The 27,709-nt window shown below is 36.4% G+C and overlaps 1 protein-coding gene across 1 annotated transcript in view; it reads right to left on the bottom strand.

The window, feature by feature from the left end:
- The window catches only part of LOC149539820 (1,4-alpha-glucan-branching enzyme 2-2, chloroplastic/amyloplastic-like), a 229,060-nt gene extending 203,035 nt beyond the window's left edge, over positions 1-26,025 (bottom strand). Inside the window, exons 1-3 of the mRNA XM_089801015.1 lie at positions 25,896-26,025; positions 19,791-19,904; positions 13,605-13,777 (exon numbers count right to left, since the gene is read on the bottom strand). Coding sequence (XP_089657141.1) covers positions 13,605-13,777; positions 19,791-19,904; positions 25,896-25,959 — 351 coding nt within the window. The 5' untranslated portion in view covers positions 25,960-26,025. The remainder of the gene's footprint in view (positions 1-13,604; positions 13,778-19,790; positions 19,905-25,895) is intronic.
- Positions 26,026-27,709: the final 1,684 nt, after the last annotated feature.

Below are 27,709 nucleotides of genomic sequence, written 5' to 3'. Positions count from 1 at the left end.
TCTTACACTTACTTTGATGTTAGGTTCTTTGGACCTCGTTTCAGTTTAAGACCGGCCATGCAGCCCTGGGTTAGTAAAGGGCCCGATTCCCTTGTTATGATCAAGACACAGTGTTTTAGCCACCACTTTTAGGACACCACATCCAAGTTGTCCCTCCTGGACTCTTTGGTCAAGTTGACTATCCTCTATGCTTCCATTATGTGGGGGCCCTCTCTCCTAGAGTCAGACTGGGCTTCCACTAAGAGAGTTCAAACCCTGTCTTTGACGCATTATTAGGTGCCAATAGTTTACACCCCACAGTATTGTTTTGGCCAAGTTTGGTGCTCAACCTTTTAGATTGGGGACCATTTTTTATCTGATCTAGTTTCTTCATCAGCTTTGGGGGTTTGCTGACTCTTCGAAGGGTCGTACCACAAATATTCCTTTCTAGCATATTGTTCCTCAGAGGCAGTCATCAGCTCTCATCCTGGTTGCAAAGCTCGTTGCTGGTTTGCCCAAGCCTCTACCCTTCTTGGCTAAATTGGTATTACCATGGACCATCTTCCCCCCTTCCAATTCTCATTAGACGACCCAACTCACCTTCTGCCACAGCAAGAGTTGAAACACACACATCAAACTATACATCTACAGAAAGTACATTACCATGACTTGGAGTAACCCTTCGAGGGGGCTTTGCCCAAGGATGGCACTCTATGCCAAACACTTCATGAATATTCAGGACGCGATCATTATGTGCTCACGGTACCTCACTCGTCGTTGGACTCATGCCCTTTGCATCTCCTTAGGCTCTTTCAAGTTGGGCTCTCACAGGCTTCATATTCAGACTAACCACTTGCTTGATAGGGATGAAAAGACCTATAGCCTCTGCCACATTGGGGAGGTGGAGAGTGGGACCCATTTCATTTTCATTGTCAGATCTACTATGAGATCAAAGGGAGATTTCACTGCATGTTTAAGAAGTGCGGATGCCTCTCATCATTTTTCAAATACATTGACTAGCGGTGTCTTGCACTTTATCTTCAAGAGAATTTGCAGCTTCTTGACCACTCTACAACTTTAGCCCCATCGGAACAAGCCTCAAACCAACTCATCACCTCCTTCCGACTAGTGTCTCGTACACAAGGAATGAAGCGGTCTCTCTAACCTACTTTGAGTCATACCAAATCTATGAGGCCTCGCAGAGGGCACACCCAACAGCACCACCCCACTTCCAAAAAATATCCGAGATGTCAACCTAAGGCACCTTCTCGCCCTAGACTCAGTTTCGGACTACTTCTCATATGTGACGAGTACTTAGTTCCCCTTTATTGTTTTGCTACTTTGTTCCCTTTCTTTATTGTTCTCTCCGCAAACACTGCGCGATGCTCCCCCTTCTTGTTGTTTGCCCTAATGTACTATTCCAATCCCTTAAACCCTTGTTGGTCTCTTGTCGGACAATAATAAAATTTATCTTATCTGGTGGTATTTAGATATCCCTTTGCATTGTTTGCATATAGATTTTATTTCATATATTTGCATTGTGAAAATACGGAAAAAAAAAAAAAAAAAACTTACATCTAGTTCATTTTTAGATTGCATTTCTTCTATAGACATTGCATTTCCTTTCAATGGAATTGTTATCTCTGTTTTCAAGTTTCATTCATGATCTTCAAGATGTTCAATTTCATGCATATAATGAGAACTTAGTTTTTCCTTTCATTGATTCTCATCCCCCTCCAAAGAGTAATCTTTTCAGAGATGATGTTGATCAAACTTTAGTGATTCATCATGTTCTTAACCTTGATAGTGCTACTATTTGGGGTAAGCCCTTCGATAGGAATATTGACTACTCTCTCAAACGTAAAACTTTTTTGAGTCATGGTTGTTCCTCCTCCAATGTGTGCTTTCTTCCCTCCTTGAATGATTCTACTATTTGAGACGAACCCTTAGATAAGGATATAGATTACTTTCTTCCTCATGAGGCAACTTTTACACAATTAGACAATAGCATTAGTATTTCTCCTAATGATCAACCACTTTGCATGCATCTTATTCTTTCTATGCATGAGGCCTTTATGAATTTTGTCTATTCTTCTTTTATGAGTACCTTAGAAATAAAAACCACACCCATGATGCTTCTTATTCCTCTCAAGACATAGCTGAGTTCAAATTAGATCTTGTTCAAACTGATTATGACCTTATTTCCACAAAACTAGCAATAGATCATAAGGACCTTAATCATACTGACCCTATGGGTGGCTTCTCAACTCTTCAAGATTCAACATCCTTAGATTTCACACCAACATCCTATAATAAAACATACAACCTTGACTTCGCTCATCAAACACCTTTATCTCATGAGTATATGCATATTGAATGGTTCTCTTTAAATTTCAATATAATTACACCTGACCAATATTGTTTTTCTATGCTTATTATCAATATAAAGAATTCATTGCTTATGTTTTCATATGAAATGCAATGATGAATGGTATTTTTTCCATGATCATTCTACTTGATACATCTACATCCCTATTATGTTGCTCCTAACTATGTGACATTGTCGGCCTATTCTTTGTAGGCTCATTGTTCTACTTTGTGAGCATTTTCATTTCCCTTGTCTCCTCACTTGGGGAACTTGGGGGCAAGGGCCCTATTTCCTTTTTCTATCTATATTATAGGATCCATTTTCTCCCTTTGCTGACTTGTTTTCCTTTCATATGATGGCATCTTTTCTTGCATTCATTTAATGTGTTACTTAACGGATTCAACTCCCAAGTGCAATCTTATGTTTGCTTGAAATTTCATGTCTAGTATAAATTGAAACCACTTAGGGAGATATGCTACGTCGATCAAGTATCCTTTATGATTTTGCATTCTCTTATAATATGATGTTCTCTCTTGCATAATTCTGTTGTTTTACGTAGGGATTAACATCTTGAGTTTAATCTTGTAGGCGAATTTTTATAAAGAATCTATCATTTAGTGCATATATTGGATTTTCTTTCTCTCTTCTCTCAAGGATTCGTTATCCCTTTGTTGTTCCTTTCGTGATAACTGAGTAAGCATAACATGGCATCATTTCATCTCCCTCCTCCATTTCTCTCTACAGTTGCATTATTTTATGGTACATTCTTATCTGTGGGCACGTAATGCTTTGTTTCATGCATTGGATTTTAATGCTTCTCACTTAATAATCATCTATAGTTTACTTCATATGTGATATCTTTTCTAGCATCGTATGTTGTTTGGAATTGCATATCCTATGACGTTTCTTTCTTCAATGGCGTTGCATCATTCTATGATATTTCTCGTTGGATATAGGGTATTTTGTGTTGTGCACAGTTAGATTATGGTTGCTACTTACAATTCATCTTTACATATTACAAGAGTTTGTTATATAATCCAACATAGACTTCTCTTCATCTTACCTTTACACTTGGGGGGCAAGATGACTTGTACATCCTTTTTCTCTTATTTTCTAAGGATCTATTTTCCATGGGCTTAAGTGGCACTTGTTTATTATGTGAAATTGTTCTTTCCTTATAAAGAATTGTGTCTTGACTACAAATTCTCTCTTTTGCAAGAGGTGTATGTCTTGCATCATCACCTCTTCTTTATTAGCAAAGCTATGTCCATTTTAAACCCTTTCCCTTGCTTTGGGTTAAAATTTGCATCCTTCATCAAAATTTTAAATCTTCCTTGGACACAAGGGGTAGATAGCTGAATTTTTGTTCCCCTCTTCTATGTCTCAGAGATGTTATCTTGTTCAAGCGCTCCTCTTAGGTAGATGTCTTGTAGCCAAGATTTCTCTCTTTTGAGGATCATCTTTCCATAAGCGATATATCCTTTTCACAATTGTCTACATTTACAAGGGTTAATGCATTGTCTACATTTATAAGGGTTAATGCCCTTCGCTATGAATATAATACGCATTTTTTCTTTACGGATATCTCCTTGTTGTATGAAGTGGGTATCCTCTTTCTCTTCCTTATCATGCCTATTATATAGACATGATAAGGAGGGGAGCATATATACACCCTCCTTTGTATTATGGTTTTGCACTTTAGCCTTTTACAATATGCTAAATCTCATGCACAGGCAGCACATTCAAATACAATATGCTAAATCCTATACACAGGTATCGCATTCAAATACAATATGCTAAATCCTATACATAGGTATCGCATTCAAATTCAATATGCTAAATCCCATACACAGGTAACACATTCAAAATCAATATGTTAAATCTCATACACAAGTAATGCATTCAAACTCAATGTGATAAGTCTCATACATGAGTAATGCATTCAAATTCAATATGCTAAATCACATACACAGGTAATGCATTCAAATTCAACATGCTAAGTCCCATACATGGGTAATCCATTTTTACTATACCATGCCATGGTGATATTAGGACATTAATCTATTGGTGGAACTTTGATTGGTTGACTAGTGGGTCATGACCCTATTAGACTACTCAATGTCATTTTTTGCAAGCAGCTCTTCATGTGGTTCACAGTAGGGTGGTCAACTTATTGGATGAGGTAATCACTTTTCTTTCCCTTTCTCTCTTTGCTTTCATGCTAGTAGGAATAGATCATGATGCTATGTTATTTATGATGTTGCTCCTTCCTTTCTTATGGCATCACTTATGCTCTTGTAATAGCCTACCAAAAATTATATTAGTGGGTGATACATTAATGGCCGAGATCTCTTCTCCGATTGATTTGGGCTTGCTTTAGTACTAATCCCTTTTTGTGTCTGTCATTTTTGGCTTTGTTTCTTTTTTCTTTGCTTTTGCACCCTTGTGCATGGATGTGGATGATGTTTTGTCTCGTTGTGATTCTTCATAATCTTTATTCTCTACTTCACCGAGAGCTTGGATTGAGACCATACTCTCGCTAAAATGGGAGCTAAATATATGTTATTTATGATGTTGCTCCTTCCTTTCCTATGTCATCACTTGTGCTCTTGTATTAGCCTACCAAAAATGATAATAGCGGGTGAGACATTAATGGCCAAGGTCTCTTCTCCAGCTGATTTGGGCTTGCTTTAGTACTAACCCCTTTTTGCGTCTATCGTTTTTGGCTTTGTTTCTTTTTGCTTTTCTTTTGCACCCTTGTGCATGCATGTGGATGATGTTCTATCTCGTTGTGATTCTTCATAATCTTTCTTCTCTACTTTACCGAGAATTTGGATTGAGACCATACTCTCACTAAAGTGGGGGCTAAATATATAGTCTTAAGTTGGAAGTGTTTCATTTTAATGATGGTTTTGCACCCATTTAATGTGTTTTCATCACAAATAGCAGTTTATTTGCATTTGCACATTTCTACTTATCTCTTTTTATTACTCCTAGATGGAATTGGGGTCGGATCTAAAGGATCCTCCTTGGTATTCCTAATCTATGGCACAAAGCTTGAGGTAGGACCTATCCCCTTGGTGTCATCCTTTTTCATCTTTCAATCACAAAATCCTTTTCCACACTGAAACAAGGTTATTCTCGAAATCTATTTCAACTCTCTCAAAATCAGCGCATGTTCTGAAACCCTGGGGGAATCCTAGAGTTTTTTGGGCCCTTGGACAGGGAGTAATGTATCCCTATCCCAAGACTAGGACATAGTGCGTCCATGTGTCAAGCTTGATCCAAGGCATTGTTTCTTTGCCCAGTCGACTAGCGAGAGAAAGTTTATTCCGAATCCATTATAAGCACTCTCCATTGCTTCATTTTCCATATACAAGATACATCCATCATTCAATAACCAAGAATCCATCCACGCACATCAAGCGTCAAGCATTCTAGGTGTTTCAAGCAAATCCTCCATTTTGAAAATAAGGATTCAAGCATTCAAGCAATTGAAGGAGTTTATGCAAGATCTTTCATAGCATTTTCAACATTCATGATATTCCTTCATACATTCAAGATCCTTTGTTGCATCTTCTACATTCATTCCTAAGACGAATTTCAAGTACATTCATTCATGAAGGTTACAGGGCTTGGAAAGCATAACAAAGTGCAGATCTGAATACCCATTTCATCAAACTTCAGAGATTTGAAATCAGTTTCACAATCAAACACAAAAGGTCAGGAATGTATTTCATCCCCATCCCCACAAATTAACCCTGTCCTAGATTGACACCATCCCTGCAGGTTGACTTTGTCCTAGAGGAAAACAATTTCTGGGTTTTGTAAATCTCACAGTTTCCAATGTAAAGTCAAGTTTCAGTAGTTTCCGACAATCTCTGATAGTGTATTTATAGGTTTGTATCCTTCAAGGTGAGTTTTCTTCCCTTCTCTATTTCAATACATATTTTCATTTCTCTAAATTTAGGTTTACATTGCATATCTACCTTACAAAAAAAGCCTCTCCTTGTGCAGGTGAGAGAGAAGTAATTTCAAGAAATTCACACCTTCTACTAAGGTCAAGAATTGACACTTTAGCTTGTTGTGATGTGAATATCAGGATTTAACTGTGTGATTTGACTAGCTGTGGAAATCATGTCCTACTTTAGCTTGTGTTAATCGAGCCTACAATAGGAGGTGAATCTTGGTTTTCACCCTTCATATTTGCATAGGGTAGTGAACAATTGGAGGAGTTTATGCAAGATCTTTCATAGCATTTTCAACATTCATGATATTCCTTCATACATTCAAGATCCTTTGTTGCATCTTCTACATTCATTCCTAAGACGAATTTCGAGTACATTCATTCATGAAGGTTACAGGCCTTCGAAAGCAGAACAAAGTGCAGATCTGAATACCCATTTCACCAAACTTCAGAGATTTGAAATCAGTTTCACAATCAAACACAAAAGGTCAGGGATGTATTTCATCCCCATCCCCACAAATTAACCCCGTCCTAGATTGACACTATCCCTGCAGGTTGACTTTGTCCTAGAGGCAAACAATTTTTGGGTTTTGTAGATCTCACAGTTTCCGATGTAAGAGTCAAGTTTCAGTAGTTTCCGACAATCTGATAGCGTATTTATAGGTTTGTATTCTTCAAGGTGTTTCCACACTGAAACAAGGTTATTCTCGAAATCTATTCCAAATCTCTCAAAACCAGCGCCTGTTCTGAGACCCTGGGGGAATCCCAGAGTTTTTTGGGCCCTTGGACAGGGACATAATGTGTCCCTATCCCAAGACTGGGACATTAGTGTGTCCATGTGTCAAGCTTGATCCAAGGCATTGTTTCTTTGCCCGATCACTAGCGGAAGAAAGTTTATTCCAATCCATTATAAGCACTCTCTATTGCCTCATTTTCCATATACAAGATACACCCATCATTCCATAATCAAGAATCCATCCACGCACATCAAGCATCAAGCATTCTAGGTGTTCAAGCAAATCCTCCATTTTGAAATTAGGGATTCAAGCAATAGCAACACGTGGCAGGTTGACTTGACTAATTATGCATGTAGGGTACTTTTACTAATTTAGGATCTTAGCATTGGCCTGTTGAGTACATTACTTCAAAGGGATCTTCATGTGTTGCTTTATAACTCCTAGCACACTGATGATTATATCAAAGGAGCACAATGGATTGGTAAAGCAGCATTTCTAAGGTTGATATGGGATCCCAATATTTGGTTTCAAAATGCAGATGTTGATTGCTTGACGGCAAGCAATCTCGAAGAAGAGAGGACTGTAATGTCTCCAATTTATTAAAGTAACAATAAATTAAATTAATTTTTATTTGGTTATCGAAAATAAATGAAATATTTAAATGATGACTTAATATTAATTAATTTAATTATATTAAAATAATGAGATATTATTAAATGTCACTTTACAAATATTTCCCTCAAAAGTTCATTTTAAAAATTAAAGGACGGAAAAATGTAAAGACAAATACAGAGAATTTCAAGAGGTCTCTAGAATCTTCAGCGAAGGATTCTTAAAGTTCAATTTTGTTCATGCTTGATTTATTATTTTCTTGGAATAGCTCTAAGTTCAAATTCAATTTCCTGAGGACAGAAACCCTTGGGATTTTCTCGGTGGGTTGGAAGGAAACCCAGATCATTTATTTAAATTGAAATTGAGACTGAATTCACATTTGTGCTAATTTGTCAAGTTTCTAATAGAGACAAATTTGGACAAACAAGGCATTTCAAGATTCCAACATATTTGTTTCTGATATTAAATATTGTCTGACAAGCAAAAGATAAATTTTAGGTTATTAAGGAAATTTACTGTTGCATCAGTCAGGATGTTTTTCTCTGAATAATATTATTATCAGCTTTTTTTATTGCGCAATCATTGAATATTTCTAAGCTTTCATATTAAATTATTTAACACAAAGTGCAGTATTCTTCGAAATCCAAGTATTGATCTCCGAATAATCATATCGAGAGGTTAATATACATGTCATGGTTTTTATTATCCTGCCAAAGGAGTGAAGGAATGAATATAATCTATTTTATTGAGCTCCAATATAATATTTCCTGGGTGTCGCTACTAATATTTATATGAAATATTATATTCTTTTCACGAGAGATGAATCTCAAGTATGAGTGCTAATTATATATTTTGTGAGCCAAATAAAGTGTGGGCCCAAAGTGTATTGAGACAAATATTACTTATAAAAGTTATTTATTTCAGGCAAAGTATTGAACGGGCCTAATAGTTGTTCGAACATCCTCCAGCGGTAATATATTTATGGAATCACATCTTCACATTATTGAGACTAATATACAGTTCACATGGGAATTATTAATAACCTATATCTTCCTGTGCAAAGTCAATGTTCTAAACATCAATGATTTCAGCTGTTAATATATAATTTCAGTGATTGATGCTTCTGCAATACATTTTTGCATACCCATCTTTGGGCTGAGTATCTGTTTCAAGTGTTGGGACTATACACACTGGAAGCCTAGACGAATATATTCAGCCACATACATTCCATCTGTTGTAATGAATGAATATTGGTGCAACTGTGTGTGCTGGTGCATGAGGAGCCTTTGTACAAGCTGTCACAATCTGCCAGCACTTCCAGAATTTTAAGGGATTGCAAAAAGAAGTTGGCAAACAAAAGTCAATGCACAAGAGTCACATATCACAGAGAGAAAACCATTACTCGGCAGCAGATATTCCAAACCACTCCTGGCAGGTAATTCGTTACAAAACTTAATTGTCATTCACTCATTTATTTTGTGAACACAAACTCCAACGATCAATAAGTCTTGAGGAGGGAATTGTAACAGCTCCAGCCATTGACCAGTTCATGTGGAACTCAAGCTCGTTACATGGGTATTCAATGTCCTCACCTGTTATTCATTATCTACTAGTTGAATTAATTTAAGTTTGTTATCATTGTGCTGGGTTCATATATTATTTACTTCTGCATGATTGTCACGGTACGCAAACTTCTTATAAATCTGAAAGCTTATGGATATATGAAGTCTTGAAATCATTATATATATATATATATATATATATATATATATATATATATATATATATATATATATATATATATATATATATATATATATATATATAATGTGCTATAATTTCTTCTTAATCTGTATCAACAAGCTATATAATTTAAAGTTCTGAAAAATGGTTTACTTGTTGGTAAAAGGCAGTGTGCAAGGTGTTTTATGAATGTCCTTGTGAAATAGTAAGTTATTTCAGATTGATGCAATCTTACAAATGTTCAACAGAATCCGATGCTATGTATGTGGACTCTACGTTTGAACTTTGGGCTAGAAACAGTGAGGGATAGAAACAATGAGGGATATGACATGGTGACCATAGTGGCAACAGAATGTTGTCTTGTGCACATTTTGCTCCCTCAAATGTATCTGGTGATACCCAATGCTGAGATCAATCTTGGAAAACTAAACTGCTCTGTGAAGCTCAACCAATAGCTGATCAATCCTCGGATGGGGGATTTATTTTTCATTGTTTTCATATTCAATGCTTGGTAATCAATGCACATCCTAAGAGTTCCATCCTTCTTCACCAAGAACACTAAAGATGCAAAGGGGCTTCAGCTGGGCCTAATATATCCCTTGTCAAGAAGCTCCTAAATTGTTTTCTCTATCTCATACTTGAACTTCTTGGGATGTCGATAGGAGTAGTGATGACTATGACTAGCTTGGCTCCCTCCTCCAACTCGATTGTGTGCTCAAAGCCTCTTTGTGGGGGTATCCCTAACGAAATTTCACTATATACCAAGTCCTACCTGCCCAACACTATTTGGAGCACATCATCAAGGTAGCACGCTTGTTGCCCACTCAAGGGTTTGGTCAAAACCAAACACGATATTGCACAAACAATTTCATCATATTTGTAAATTACCTCCATTCGCTTTGTCAAAAATCTCCCTAGGCCCTCCATTGAAGATCCCTCATAGCACCACTTTTTTTTCATCCACCTTGAAAGAAAACTCCATCCTCATGAAACTCTATGTTTATTTGTCAAGGATCTCCATCCATTGAATGTTGATATGACATCTATACATCTAAAATTGACCACAAAGAAATCATTTCTCACTATGTAGTCGCCCATGGTGGTGCTCAACTATGGAACCAAATGTGTGCATAGCAGCAAGGATCCTCTTGCCACCTTGACCTCAAAACCCTCATGCTCCACTATGCGTAAGCCTCTCCAAGTGACTAGAAATGAGTTGAAAAAATTGAGGGTAGTCACACTATCTACACATTTACGACTCATTGCTCCTAAGTATACCGAAAAAACCTGTATCAAGGAATCTTGGAAAGTGCAACAATGGTGTCATCTTCTCCACCTGATTAATCTCCTCATTTGGCTCCTTGGATTCTTCACTTTCCTCCTTCCTATCAAACACCACCTCAATGTAATGGATCTCCCCCTTGCCAAGGCACTGGTGACCCAATCCCCTCAGATCCTTACATGTGTAGCAGAGCTTTTTCCTAAGCTCTTGACGTATGGCTTCCTCCACCAGTGGCTTCTTCTAAAATGGTTTTCATTCTTATGTTTCATAGATGGTTTGGCATGTGTGCAACTCCTAGAAGAGGGTTATGAGGTAGCTATGTCAAATACCTTCTTAATAGCCTTGGTGAGTATTTTATGGCTTAGGCCCTTGACCAAACCCTTCAGAGGTTCCATCAATGCATCCATGAATAGCACCATAAGTCTCCACTCATAAATATTAGTGACAAAGACTAAAAACCACTGATATTTTGTGCAGTTATCCACCTACCCAATTTACCTCAATTGTGCCAACAACATGGAGTAGAGTTTTGGATCCTTCCCATCAAAGTAGTCAATGAGTCTTCACGAAATCAGCATATTCAATACTTGATTGTGCCCAAGTGTGACCCTTCCATAGTGTCACCATTCATGTACAAAATAGATAGATTCAGCTTGTCAAGATTTCGCTTGATGTCATTATTGTGATTGCCACAGCTCATAGTGTTAGAATATTTCTTCATAAATCCACGATCATATTGAGATGAAAGTATGTAAAAATAGATAGATTCAGCTTGTCAAGATTTTTCTTGATGTCATTATTGTGATTGCCACAGCTCGTAGTGTTAGAATATTTCTTCGCAAATCCACATAGTCCTTGAAGAGTATCTCTGCCTCAAGTTCAGCATCCCTCTAGTCTTGCCTCAGCTACTCTTGCATCTCCAAAAAAGCGGGCTCTCGCCCTCTGCAATACTCAATTCTTTGAGGGAACGTAGGCATCCATGGGCATTCTGATTTTGTCCTCTCGTTAACCAAATTATCACCATGTCCATTATGATCTCCATTTGTCCTTCCACCAATTGTCATAATCTCGTTAATTTTCTGTTGTTGTTGTTGTACTCTTGTCATAGCTTCATTGAGCTGAAGTTGACCTCAGGTTAACTCTCTTAGCAACACCATTATGTCAGCATTAGTCTTCCACATTCTATCCAAAAAGTCATATCTCCTCTAGGTGTAGACCGTGAGCTTGTGTTGCATCCACTTCTGCCCAAGAAGCTGACAAAATCACCAGCTCTAATGCCGCTGTAATATTCCAAAAGCAATTTTGACATAAAAACACAATGATAATACAATGTATATGCAGAAATCAGAGATCAGCATCAATTTATCATAATAATATAGAAGCAAAGACTGATAAAAATGGAAATGAGTATTCTCAAGATAGGAATATGTGTTGGGAAGTGTGAATACACTATATACAATTGCAAGTTGATGATGGTCTAAACTTGTTGTTACAGTCTTCTAATATTCTGATGAAATGTGTCTGATCCAAAGATATGATTTTCTTGGATGTGTTTATGCTTGAGTATATGTGTCCAACCAATGTCTACGAGCATCAATGTTTTTGTGGAATGTAAATTAATATATTAATAAGTCAGACATCGTTTCTTGAAATTGATTCCCTGATTATGATGTTGAACCGTGGATCAATGTCACTGGAAAGTCTGAGTCTATCGATGCAGTCTGTGTTGGTGATACGATCTGGAATGATTACCGGCTCAATGGTATTGAAAGTTCATATGACCTTCTAGAAAGATATTGGTGTAATTTCTTATTGGGGATGAATGTTTTCCAATGGCATGATTGAGATGGGGATCTCCAATGTCTGAATTATCAACCTGCCTGTATATCAATATGTGAATTAAGCAGCATTGGTAGAATGCATCACAGAGATATTATAATCTAAGACTCTGTATTTGCTGGGAATTTATTCCCCTATTCACAGTGGTTTGAAGATGTACTGCCGGATCTCTAGGTATGAATAACAATGTAATCCTTGTATTCCAAATCGCAAATAGCTGTGATAAATTCCATGATTGCAAACATGAATTGCAGTCATTAATCGATTTGGCTTGTGAGCATCGTAGCTCTGAATGTGCAGTGAATACAATCACCAAGGTGTTTGTTAAAGCTTGACAATATCTCCTAAGTTTGATCTTGATCTCAGGTCAACAATTGCATCAAATGAGATTGCAGTGTGCTTAAGGTAATGCACCACCAAGTCTAAATTCTTGAATGAATAGATATCGATCTCCAAGATATGATGCTGATCTACAAACAAGAAGATTTCCAGTCAGCCAATTAAGGCCGGCAAGTGACTTCACCTTATTTGGAAAACCAGCAGACTAGGGAGGATATCTCACCTCCAAAACTGCTCTCCAATGCTTAGTCCCTCAATCAGAATTGTGAACACAAGAATTCTTATACTCTCAATGATGAGAATGAACAACCAAACAACTTTCTAAAATAGGCAAGGATAGGTCCTAAATCACAATAAAGGTAGTCCCAAAAGTGGGTGCCAATATTCAAAATATAAAATTAGATCCTACTTAAATAAAGTGATGCACTGGTGCACCCTTTTAATTGGTCTCCCTTGTTTGACAGTTAAATTCTGGGGGACCATACGAATTAATTGTAAAATAGAATAGATCCAGCCTAAAGAGGGGACATGGCACCTTAAATCAAATTGTGTAATGTCCAACTTGGGCATAAATAGTTATGAACATTAATGCTATTCTGCTGTTGTGCTATTTAATTCATTACAAACTTTAAATTCATATGTCTCTCTCTACACTATCTAATTTATGATATATGGTCAATCAAGATTGAAAATACAAGATAGATAGAAATAATTTAAACATGTCTAATATAGTTCTACCTCAATTAGCTCATCATTGGTCTTTGTATCATGTGATGCATTATTAGAGAGTGGCACAGAGTTGTCACTCTTAACACCAGGCACAAGAACTTTCTCTGAAGAACCAAATAAATCAATTGTTGTTGACATTGGAGGAGTTTCTGATGAAGAAGCTTGTCCAACGACCACCCTTCCTGTAAAACCAACATGGACCATATAAAGCATTTTGATCAATCTTCTTATACTAAAAAAGAACTTGAATATTCCATGGTTCTGCTAAGATTAACAAAAGAAAAGAGAAATGGAAAACACAAAACATATTGTAATACATAACAAAAAGTTTTGAGGGAAAAAATTGATGATTTCCTATAATAGCACAGACGATTTATGCATGTAGCACATGAAGGAGGGAGAAACACTATAGATTGAAAAGAAAGGATGCCCCTACTTTCTGAGTCACTGGAAACATTAGAACATTGATAAATTTCAGTATTTGTTTCCTTTCCACCTGAAATATCAGTTGTCTCTTACCCTTTTGCTTCTATCTAATGACATCCTGATCATAAAACAGTTTTTTCCTAAAACATATTACAATAACAGATAAGCTTATATTATTAGTTAGTGGTTATCTATTTGTAATCTATTGTAAATATTAGAATGTTTCTAATATTAGTTAATCTGTAGTTATCTGTTAGCTTTCTTTTAGATAGAATAGAATGTACGATTGTTTTGTAAGGAAACATCGTTCAATTCTTTTGGATATATTGACCTCTCGGTCTTTTTTAATAACAAGTAAGTATTCTACCAATTACTTTGTAATATGGTATGCAAGGTTTTTTTTTAAATTCAAAAATAATGATTTCTTTTCGGAAATTATCTGTTTGAGATATTTGCTTCAAACTAGGGTTTCTCTGGATTTTTTCTCAAAACTCGCGCCTATACACAACCAAGGTCGATTTTTTTAAGGTCTTTTTTTCATGCTCATGACTGAAAAATCGTGTCTTCTACTTTGGTCCACGCATTTTTCATGCTTGCTTTTTTGTCATGCCCACAATTGGAAAAGCCAATTCCTCTTTTCCCTCTATTTCCGTGACCTCTGGTCGTCATTTTTTTTGTGTATATGGCCATTTTATTATCTATCTATGCTCGCACCAAACTTCTTTTTGTGGCTCTGAAACAACAAACTCGCGTTTTTTGTCCTTGTCTTTCCTCTCCATATTGTCGTGACCTCCATCCAGCATTGGTCGCTTGTTGAATCCCCCATTTATTCTGCAAATATTTTGCCTAAATCTGCCTTTGTTGGTTGGCGAGGGTTTTTATGTTCGAAAACCCTAGTTATTGGGCTCGAAAAAAATTCTAATTATAGATTCTTTGTGGGTTTTTCAAAAGCTCAGCTAGGTTGTCGTTTGATATTTTTGGGTGCCTCAATTTTTGAGCCAGTGGATCTAGAAACCAAAAACATTTTCTTTTGGGTTTTTTGAGCTCTCTTCTAGGTACCTCTTCAATGTTTTTAGGTCTTCCATTTTTTTGCCTTGAAGTATGTGCCTTCACAAAAAAATTCATATTTTTTCATTTAAAAACGTGTTATGGCATCTCTGACTAATATTTTGTTCGAGAGTAATTCAAAATTCAGTGGTTAGAATTATGGCACTTGGAAGCAGCGAATAATAGCAATTTTTGAATATCAAAATACTGATCAAATTGTTTTGGGTGTTACACAGCGTCCAACTATCCCTGGTACTGCTCAAGATACATGGGATCAAAATAATCGAGAGGCCCTAATGCTTTTCAAAATATCTATAGCTGATGATCAGCTCTCTTAGATTCCAAGCAAGATAGTTGCTGAGATGTGAGCACATCTCAAGAATCATCATGAGACTTCTGACAAAAGCAAAGCTTTCTTTTTGAAGAACACTCTATTTTTTATTATCATGGATGAGCGAACATCGCTCCAAACTTATCTGAATAGGATTCAGGAAATCTATGATCAATTGTTTGCCATTGACCGCAAGATGGAGGAAGAGGACATTGTGGTTATCACTCTTTGAAGTTTACCCAAGTCCTACGAGCATTTTATCGCTACTCTCAACATCACGTCTTTTGGTGTTGATCTGAAGTTCACAAATCTTTGCACACTTCTTCTTCAACAAGATTGGTGGAAACAACAGTTCGATAGTAGTTCCAACTCCACCTCCACAAAGAAAGCCTTTGCTACCAAATCCTTTCAGAAGGATAAAGGCAAGTCTTAGCAATCTCCTCAACAGAAGTCCTCTACTCCAACTTCAAAAGGCTCCCGAAAAAAAGAATATTCAATGCAACTATTGCCACAAGTTTGCTCACATGAAGGTAGAACGTTGGAAATGCTTAGCTGCCCAATCTAAGAAATCAAGTTCGTAGCCCAAAGTGAACAATGCAGAGCACACTGAGTAGACAGAAAGCCTTTTACGCCTCATGAATAAAAGACCAGCAGATCATGTGAAGTCATTAGCCTGGTACATTAATTCAGGTGCCTCTCATCATTTCACCCATTGTCGAGACTGGTTCACTAACTAGCAGCCTTACTCAGATTCTGTTATTTATTATGACAAAGAAGAGTACACCGTTGTTGGAAAAGGAAACATTCTGATTCAATCTGTTGGGAGGAATCTCATTTTCCTTGATGTGTACTACATTCCAAGGATGGAACTAAATCTACTCTCAATCAGTCAATTGCTATGACATTCTCCACAATTGGATGTCACCTTCAGTTCACATCAGTGTACCATCACTAATAGGGCAACTCAATCTATTGTTGCAATGTGTCTTGAGGATCATGGTCTTTTTCGACTTACTAATTCTGGTGATTCTCGGAACTTAGCTATGGCTTCTCGGCAGTCTTCTGTTAGCACACTTTGGCATCAACGATATGGGCACTTATAGCGATATGGGCACTTAAATGTGCGTTATCTCTCTTAGCTTGCTCGGGAAGAGCTTGTCCTCGGTTTGCCAAAGATTCAGACTCAACAACTTGGAGTTTGTGATGCATGCCAAGCTGGGAAGCAACATCGCACACCTTTCACCAATGGCGATTCATGGCAAGCTTCTCAGGTACTTCAGCTTGTTCATGCCAATATTTGTTGCCCTGTGGCCACTCCTTTTGTTCTTGGGTACAAGTATTTCCTATTGTTGGTTGATGATTTCAACAGAAAAATATGGTATATTTTCTTTAAAAGAAATCACGTCCATTTCTTGTCTTTCAGATGTTTAAACCTGTAGTTGAAAAAGAGTTTGGGAAATCTATTATTACTCTTAATTCAAACAATGGGAGGGAATTTTGTTCTAATGAATTCTCTAGCTTCTTGGATACTCATGGCATCAAATGCCAGTTAACCACACCCCACACACCACAACAAAACAGTGTAGTTGAATGTCAAAATAGAACAATCACCGAGATGGCTCGCTCCATGCTCGAACAAACATGTTTCGAAGAAGTTCTAGATAGGAGTTAATATTGCAATTTATCTTTTGAACCGGTCAGCCACAGTTGTAGTCAAAGGTAAGACTCTGAAGAGGTCTAGCTAGGTCGCAAGCCCAAAATCAGTCACCTAAAATTTTTTGGCTCCCTTGCTTTTGTTTGGATCCTTGATGCATCCCACACCAAGTTGGATGCCAAGAACCAAAACTCATGCTTGCTGGATACAGTAGTCTTCACAAAGCCTATCACTTGATCGACGCTAAGACATCTCATCTCCTATACAGTTGTGATGTAGTCTTTGATGAGCAACGAGGACCATTCATGCATGTTTCTCCTGTTCCTAATCCAACAGACCAACCTATGAAGGCCCATGATTTGGGAGTTAGACTTCCATTAGGTCCACCTGATGGGAGGGCTCCAATAGCTCCTGTAGCTCCACTTATTCTAGTGATCCCTGTACAAACACCTCTAGCTTCTCCTATAGGATCACCCAGATTTGTAGATGCTTCACCTGAGTTTGATCTAGATTCTTTAGATGAGGAACCTGATCATAGAGCATACAGGCAACTAGTACGCAGCCCCATCTACCTCTCTACTGCTAGGCTGGATATCAACTTTGCAGTCAACCACATCTCACATTTTATGACAACTCCTAAGGCTAATCATTGGATGGCAGCAAAGCGTGTGCTTCATTATGTGAAGGGCACTACAGATTTTGGACTTCTTTACTCTCGAAGTTCTAATCCTAGACTCAATGAGTTCACAAATTCAGATTGGGCAGGCTCTATTGACAATAAAATGTCAACTTTTGGATGTGTTCAATTTGGGATTTGGTGTCGTCACATGGATCAGTAAGAAGTACCATGTTTTTTTAATCTCCTCTACAGAGGCCGAATACAGAGGGACAATCATGGCAGGACATGAAGTTGTTTGGCTTCATCGAATGCTTGGGGATATGCAGATGTCACCAGTAGGACCCAACCACTTTGTTTGTTGATAATGAAGGCATTATCAAATGAGCACAAAATACAATCTTTCATGAATGAACCAAGCATGTGGATGTTCATCGTCGCAGCATATGACAACTGGTTGAAGGCGAGACTATAGACTTGTAGTATGTTCCTACCACGGATTAGACTGCAAACACTCTCACCAAGACTCTTGGTCTTGGTAAGTTTGTTAAATTCAGAGGAAAGCTTGGTGTTGTGGATTGATTAACCATTAAAGGAGGTATTACGATAATAGACAAACTTCTATTATTAGTTAATGGTTATCTATTTGTAATCTATTGTAACTATTAGAATATTTCTAATATTAGTTAGTTTGTAGTTATGTTAGCTTTCTTTTAGCTAGAATAGAATGTTTCTATTCTTTACGATCATTTCCTAAGGAAATGATCATTCAATTCTATTGTATATATTGACCTCCCGGTCTCTGTTAATAATAAGCATGTATTTTACCAATTACTTCATAATAAAACATTTATGGTGTGCAATTAATTTAGTATTTCAATAACTAAAGGAGTGGTAAATGACTTTTTTATGGACCTTTGTACAATGTCCTAGCCATTCAAATTCAATATGGTCAATTGTATATCCAAATCTACATGGCTCGGACAACAATTAAAATTCAAGGGAGCATTCACTGCAAGCATTTTCAACTCCTTGACCAGTCATTTTTCAAATTGTGTGAGTGCAGGCTTTGGCATGGCTGTAAGAGGCTTCATGTCAATATCACTTCAGTGATATCTCTTAAGCGATTAGTGTATTGTTGGTTCCCACCACCGTACTTCAGTTTTCCTGGACGTCATTTGGTGTTCCCGCTGCTGGAAGTCCCTGTTTTGTACTCTTGCAGTCTCTTAGACCCTCTTTGTAGTCTCTTCTTAGACATTGATAAATTTATCTTATCTAATACCCCAATGTGGGGTAGATTTCACAGTAAATTCTCAAATGCATATTCAAGCTTATAACATAAACAATATTGTGGCGATAGTCAATTGCAGATCTGAATTATTCTATTTGAAATCCTTCTACAAATGGCTTTACAAATTCTTTTGGTATTGAACTGTAAATATTACCTGGCAGTTGAATAATTGTTGCAGCTTGCACCATAGCCTTTGCTTCCTATATCTTATGTTAACATAAAACTCTACCAAACAAAGTTTTTACATTATTATTGCTCTTATACCATATGACCCAAGTGTTAATATGCTTTCCCTTGCACACAGAGTATGGCTAGATTTATTTAATTCCTTCTCTGAATTCTCATGAATGCACAGGAAAATAAATAGATAAACTTTCCATAAAACTAATCATTTTTTTCTAGCAATTTTAACATCATAACTAACCTCATCAGTTTAAAGGATTGGGTATTGGCCATGAAATAAAGAGCTTACTTTTAGTATTTAGTTAATTCTATATAATCCTCTACAATAGAAGTGGGTTATTTACTGAGAACAAAATAACCGTGATAAGCATCATCGAGTTCAAAAGACCTGATTATTCTTCCAACTTCTATAATTTCTGAATGGTAGACTATATTTAAACAAAGTAAGCAAACAGATAAAATAGAATCTTCAAATGACACAAATACACAATAAGGAATATAGAAAACTAGGCACATGAGAAATATAGATTTAATTTTTAATAAAATTTGCAAAACATATCAAGTCAGAACAATATCCCTTTTAGGCAAAGCTTAAGGAAATACAGCTCGGGATTAAATAATAATAATTCATGTATAGTTTTTTATACCTCTGCTTACAATCTGACAACTCGAGATTCCAAAAACTAGCTTTGCACAAGAAATCTCTGAAGAAGGGATACGCTTCATCGCTCTGCTGTTTCTTAGTAGCAGCTGTCGACATGCTGGAAAACAAATCATGTTTCATTGGTGATTTTAAAGATGACATAGAAAGATGAAACCAAACAGACACTTTAACACTAATGGTTGAATAGAAAATGCACTAAAAAGGTTTCATTTCTTGAGAAACAAAGGCATAGTGCTTAACAACCTGAACCTAACCACGCAAATACTACCACATTCTAAAAAATTTATCTCTTGTGATGTCTTTCTCAGAAGAACTTGGAAGCAAGAGTTTTATTGAAAACATGATAACAGTTATAGCAAAGTACTACATTGATTAATTTGTCTCAAGCTTCGCATGACCATCTATACATAATATCCTGAATAAATACAGCATGATAGTTTGAATATTATACATATAATTACAGTATTAGATATAATCCACCAATGGAAATATGCCTAAAACCCACAAACCTCACAAGCAGTTCATAGTATAACTTGACAGCAAGATAATGGTGAGCCTTTCATCATAACATGGCAAAAACTCGCAAAATGCAGAGAATAACCTAGCCAATTCACAATAAATCTATTTACCAAAAGAAAGTTTATTTTTCATCCTTTTTCAAATCTGCTTTTTTCCTTTTCCAGTGTTCCATGGGGATGCATCACCCCATCCTCCCGCCTCAACCGTCCAACAAAAATCAAGCCATTTCTAGGATAAGGACTCACAGTAAACATCCCCCCACCATCCACCGCCACTACTTTCTGTCTGTCAAGGGACATCTCCATGAAAGAGAGATGTTTCAGGTATCATTCTGCTCTGGGGACCGCAAGGAGACACTAGGATGTCTTTGAGACCCTTGGAGGACTCCACATCTCCTCAATGCACTTGAAATGTCAAGTCTATCACACTCCTGAGTCCTGAATACACTAGAAATTCCCAAGTGTCCCCCATGTTATTCATCTCAAAAAGTGCTATCTTTTAAAAGAATTAGATATTTTTTCTTATAATTGTGCTGGTAACCCCAACCATAATGATTTATCGGCCTCGTCTACACACTAAGAAGTCAGGAAAAGTGAGAGAGAACTGCAAGAGTGAAATACTTATGAACTTATGAGCAATGAACTGCGAGAGTGAAATACTTATGAACTTAAGAGTAATAGCTACAGTGACAACATTATTCAAGTATTATAACTATAAAAACCAGACCAAACAAATAAAAAACACTTAGATTGGGCAAAAGAAGGTCAAATAAGCATATAAGTTAATGAAATCAAACTTCAGTAAACCTCTTGTTATGTAGATCTGCCCACAATAGTTGATTGGATCTTTGCTCTCTAACGACTTCAACAACATTACAGTTCTCTAATGCAAAATTGAGTGAGAGTCATAAAGAAGGTCAAGGTTTGGATATATAGATTGAGGAGAGGTAAGATGGATGGATAGGATTAAATCATGAGATCAAGGATGGTGATTTAATAGGATCTATCAACTCATGGGATGGTGCCAAGTGGCAACATGAGGTATTTTGAGAGGGAGATGGTATATTGAAATGTGGAAGGAGAATTTTCCATAAACACAAGGTTATCCTCACATTCCAAAGTGCGAGGAACAAGAGGAACAAAGTAATAAGAAATACCTTTGGATTGTTGACGAGACAAGACCCATCTGACACGGTACGATGACCACATGACGAGTACAAGGGCCTATGTGCATGATTTGATTGGAGAAGTTGACGGTAGATTTAGAGTAGATTAGAGAATAAAGAATAAAGTTAAGAGGATGTGACATGTGAGGGATAAATTAAATTAATTAAAAGTACCTTTAATTTTTTGGATAAAGTGGGTAGAGATAAGGGCAAAGAATCAAAAAAATTATTTATTTTATGCTAGGTTGTATGAGAATAGAAGAAAGCAAGGAATACTGAATACGTAATGGAACACTAATTAATTAATATAGATGATGGGGAATCGACGAAATAGAGAAAAATTGATGAAACACAAGTGGTTAACTTTGGGTGGCAATCTTCAAGAAGTAAAGGAAGGCCATTGGAAATATGCAAAATATTATTCAGATGCACTATTATTTTTGTTGGGTCAAGTAAGGGCTGAATATGAGCCCTCACCCTTAAGAGGATAACAAATAATATATCTGGAAGACCGTAAAAGCATGAAATACAGGAAATGAATTAAAATGACAGTGGCCACAGAACTTAACTGATACCTTCATCCTACACCACCAAAGACAAAACTAAACAATGTGAGCTATAGACACAATAAGAAAAGCATCTTACCAATTAAGGGCCTTGGCTCAAAAAACAATCTAACAATCAACTTTGGCAACTGGCTATAACAACGGGTGGCGGTTCAGTTTGCGGATCTCACTAATGGAGATCAATGGCAACATGGTAGCACAATTTCAGCCCGCCATCTCTATAATGACTCGTAAATTGCCAATAAACAAAACCAAATCATGGTAGTAGAGTGCTAAGTCTTAACATTGTTTGAACAAGGAATAGGAAACACATCTAAGCTTTGCAATTCCCTCTATATTTTGTAAGAGGATAGAGGAGGAATCCTCTTCAAATGTTTCTAAATCCAAGTTGGAACCCAAAACTGCCACCCCTTCTATAGGTAGAATACAGCTCATGGTCCAATGCAATGTTGCAGCCTCAGGATGACATGCACTCAGCTTGCTTCAGAGTCAACCACTATGGAGGCACGGACATGTGACTCACCGATATTAGTGATACCCTCTTCCCTCAAAATAGTCTTGATAAAATTGGGAGCTGCCTTGAGATTAACACAAAATTCATTGCATTGGCAATGGCAGTTTTAGACTATCCCACCATGATAGAAACACAATAACAGCCTACAGGTACCACAAATCTAGCCAACCTACAACAACAGCACAAATGAAAACAAAACCAAGAAGCATGTATTTAAGCCTAGTGAGAGCTGAATAAATCAATCTCATACACAATTTTCCAAAAGAAGGCACTAAATGTCATCAATAATGGCAATGTGCTGCTTCGAGCAAGGGATAGGTGGCACCCTTCTGACCATCAACATAAACAATTAATGTCCAACCAATTAATTATTTTTCAATAGGCAAATCTTAAGTTGGATGCAATAATTGATTGGGTAGGGTGGAAAGAATTGCTCAAATCTTACATTAGCAGGGGAGTCTGCCATTTGATTATCTTCCCTAAAACAGCACTAAAAAGGCTCTTCAAGAATGACGGTTTGTGACTTGTCCAAGAGATTATTTTTCCTTGCAAATTGTTGCTTGACTGTGACTGTGCGTGTTTATGTGTCTACAAATGTAGCACAAATGAAAACAAAACCAAGAAGCTTGTATTTAAGCCTGATGACAGATGAATAGATAAAACTTGTACAATAATTACCAACTGAAGACACTAAATTCCTTCGATAATGCTAATGTGCTGCTTTCAAACAAGTGATACATGGCAGTCAACAGAGACTACAATTTGATTTGATTCTCCAAACCAAAACTTAAAAGCTCATCAAGCTAGATGGTTTGTCCACAAATTATTTGTCCTTGCAAGTGTGTGCATGTGTGTGTGCTGCGTGTGGTTATAAATTGTTTTGTGAGTTACCATATTAGTTCTATAACTATAAATTTATTATTCTATGACTATTTGTATCCCATATTATTCTAAAATTTTAAATCAGTTATTCTATTATATACCCTATAGTCGTGTGTGTGTATAAAACCATATTACAAATATAATTATGAATTAATTATTCTATCATATACTCTCGGCATCTTTTTGAAAGATGTATTTAAATATCCGTATTACTTACTAATTTGAAATGGAAATAGCTATTAAAAGAAGGGGTTTTTGCAAGCACACTCATGCCATTACAACCAACCCCTTGCTGCCATTGTAGTTATGCTCTCCAGATTGCATTCTTGCAAAGGGCCTGTGGATTTTTGGGGAGTGTTTCTCTCTTTTCAAGTGGACTACTCAAATGCTAATCCTTTGATATAATGTTCTTTGGTTTTCCTAGTTTGGGTAAGGATGCCAATCTACCATGTCTTAAGTTCGCCTCTGTTTATTCTTAATCTTTAGGTGACTCGTGTCATATTTTTGCACCTATTTTAGTAGAAATGGATTTAGCCGTGGATTCTTCAACAAAAATGGCAAGAAGTCGGTAAGAATGTTTGAAAGCAGAAACAAAATTATGGGATGTTGGCTTTTCGATGTAGAAATTATTTTGTTCTTCGCCATTTGTCAAAGTAACATTCCTGAAATAAACAAAAACCCTCGTAAGACTTCCTTGTGCCAAAATGCATAATCCAATCAACAACTTGTTGATAATCCTCTAGAAGAGCCTCCTTTAGCCAAATCTTTAAATTCAATGGACTGGGAGTTTCCCTGTGAATTAGATAGCAAATCTAGAGAGAAAGAAGAAGGGTAGCTATTAAGAGTTGTCTCTTCCTCCATAGAAGCCTCCAATCCTTATGCTTGATTCACATGTAGAAGAGATTCTAAAGCCTTCAATTGTTCAAAAGAAGGTTTTTGGGTCAACAAAAGTTGTAAATCAAAGTTATCTTCTAAACTCTACTCCAGGGAGCTTCCTACTGTCCAAATTCCTGACTCAAAGGCTATGAATTTCAAATCTTGCAGATGACAATTTTATATGTGCTGAGGCGGATGAGAATTTAGATTCAGATGTAGGAAAGGGCGATAGACAAAGATCACTAATAGAAACTCTCTTCCATGTAAAAGTGTCCCTTCTCAAATAGTCCTTAGATTTCATTAGAACAATAGGTTGATATAGAATGTTGACCGCTAGGTAATTATTTAAAAATGAACTGAAGCTTGTGAAGGTTTCTATTGCAATATATCTATAGCCCCTTTATTGTTTTCTCTCAATGAGTGGACCCTAATAGAACACAATATTAATCCATAGGTTTATGAGTGTGCGCGTGTGTGTGCGCGTGCACGAGCACGTATGTGTGCATGTGAAGGTATGCATGTACTTAAAATAAACAATCTAAGTTAGAAAAATAACAGATATTTTAACTTAACAAAAATATTGCATAAACAGTAATTAAATCTGATAAACAGAAAATTTATATAAGTAAATGTAAAATGTAACAAAAGTTTGATAAATTTAACTTTAAAAACCCAAGTTAAACGATGGTAAAGTTAGAATATTAATGATTCTAATTAAATTTCCTTTATATATTTTTCTACTCCTGTAAATTCAATGTCAGTTTTACTGTGTCATGAAGCTAAGTGTCTAGCGCAGTAGCAACTGTAATTAAAAATGTGAAGCTTTCAAATGCTTTCATAGGCAGTTTATTTAAATTTTACTCACAACATTTCAGTTCCATTATTCGATTTATTCCATTGGCCCAATAAATGTTTTCGTCCTTTGAAATGCTGCCAAAAACCTTTTGCTTAACACATATATGACTTGCTTTTAATGCTTGTGGAATACCGATTTAACAATTTTGACACTGGAATGCTTTCATAGGCAGTTCCTGAAATGACGTCATCATATAGGGTATATGAGTTCTTGCTTCTGAGATTCTGTCACTCCCACGACTTTCCTTGACAATTAGTTGTCAATTGACGTGATTAGTTGTCAATTGGCGTGATCTTGTTGTTTGTAAGTTTTTGCATGGCTATAGTCTGGCACACAACAAGCCTTCGAGTTATGCTATACAATACATTCCTAGCAATGTAGGGCACACAAATGAAATGTCACCCAAATCCCACATCATGGCTCCAGATTCGAGTTCTCGTGGCCGATAAATCAAAATTACAATAATTGCCACAAGCCAGCCCTCGCCATGAGAGGTTACTCGACGTCTTCTACACCAAAATGACCTTTTATAAAATCCAAGTTGATCAACAGGACCTTTACTACAATCTACTGTTTGATTGCACTGGAAATTTGGCCGGTTCTGGTGTTTTAGGAAATAAAGGATAAAAAATAAACCCTAAAGCTGCAAAGCTTCGAAAGTAGTGAGAAGAAACTGTGGCAAAAATGGAGGAGGAGACAGGGGCACTTACGAGAAGCCTCAGCCGCCGATCCCATGGGTCCGGCGAAACGAATACCAGATGCGCTCCAAGCCATGGCCAATCACGCTTGCTATACTCTTCCTACCGAGATCGGAGAAGGAAGAAGAATCGCCCGTTGTGTGAACTGCATGCCAGTGGCCAGTTTCCTCTCATCAACTTTCTGTTTCTGCTTGCTCGCCTCGTGGACCGCTCTTTTCTTGCCAACTCATCACGTCCGGATAATGAGGCAAACTATTTCTCCTCTGTTCGTTTCCACCATGATCGCCCCATGTCCCTACAAGTGTCCCCCTCGCATGGGCCCTCTCTCGTATATTCCCGATGCTCTCGTAAACCGGTACTTCAACTTCTGCACGATCGTTTTCCTGGGAAGCAATGAAGCTAGTTAAAATTTGATGGCCATATGGCCGTACTTCAAGGTTTTTGTAACTCGTCAAATACAACCAAAAATATCTCCTTCCAAAAAGAGAACATACATTTTTAAATGAAAGAGGTAATGGGGAAAGCTATTCAAAAAATGAAATACAAGAGAAACACTAGCAATTCACTTAGGTGCATGATTTGTATTGCGAGTGTTGTAAAGTATTTTGTACATTTGTAATTTTTCTATTTGTGTATCATTTTGTCAACATTAGAGGGAGGTGTGGTTTTAGGAAGGTAGTTTTTGGTTTGTCCTCCCTCTTTATTATTCATGGCCCTCAACTAATTTGATCACGACATCTGAGCAGGGCTCCTACTATTCTAAGGGGCCGCCCAGGCAGATCAAGTAGGGAGTTCTAGCCATAGCAGGGAGAGAGAGCCTTCAACTAATATCAGGGAGTTAGCTGCCCTAATCTGATCAGAGTTAAAGTTAGATATGAGCAATAAAAAACAAGTGCCACATAGTGGCTTGTATTTGTCATAAGTTTAATAATAGTTTAATAAATTAGAATAGTATTAAAAAATTCTCATTGTATTTTTTAAAAGTATTTCATATTAAATAATTTTAAATATATATATTTTAATATAAAAATATTTATGACTTAAAATAATTTTATTGTAATTTTTTTAAAAGTATTTTATATTTACATATTTTAAAAATAATATATTTTTTAATATAAAGATATTCATCATTAGAAACAATTTCTAATTTATGTCATAGTTGTATGCTAATCTATTCATACGTTGAGGTGTACTAATATATTAATATGTTGAAGCTTAATCTATTAAATATGTTACTTGTGTATCAGAAAATATGACATTAGAATAGGGTTAGAAAAGGGTAGTGTTCCTATAAATCCCTTTATAACACAAATCCACTCCTATAACACCCAAACATAAATACTTTTACAAATTTAAAAAATTAAAAATCTCACATCTAGAAATAAAAATAATTACTTACTAGTAAAATAAAAGTACCTACAACAAATACAATAATTAGTTTATACACTCACATTGAAAAACAATACAATAGAAAATGATAATGGATATTTGAATATAATATAAAACTTTTTTAAAAATACATATAATTAAAGTTAAAAACTAAAAATTAGGTTTCAAAGACTATTGAACAAAATTAGTCCCCTTATATTTGTAATTACCCTAGGATTAATATGTTAAAGTTTAATCTATTAAATATGTGATTTGTGCATCCGAAAATATAGCATTAGAATAAGGTAGTGCTTCTTGTAAATCTGCTCCAATAACACCCAAAACATAGTAGCCAATCAATGAGAAGTAAAATAATTTTAGAAATTTAAAAACTTAAAAATCTCACATCTATACTTTAAAATATCAAAAATCAAAATTCAAGATAGAAATACTTAAAT

Source organism: Cupressus sempervirens, chromosome 9 (assembly GCF_028749045.1).
Source record: "Cupressus sempervirens isolate cs-2001-9-10 chromosome 9, ASM2874904v1, whole genome shotgun sequence".
In the NCBI taxonomy this organism is placed as follows: domain Eukaryota; kingdom Viridiplantae; phylum Streptophyta; class Pinopsida; order Cupressales; family Cupressaceae; genus Cupressus; species Cupressus sempervirens.
The sequence above is the reverse complement of the archived record's forward strand: the minus strand, read 5'-3'. Positions and strand labels throughout refer to the sequence as shown.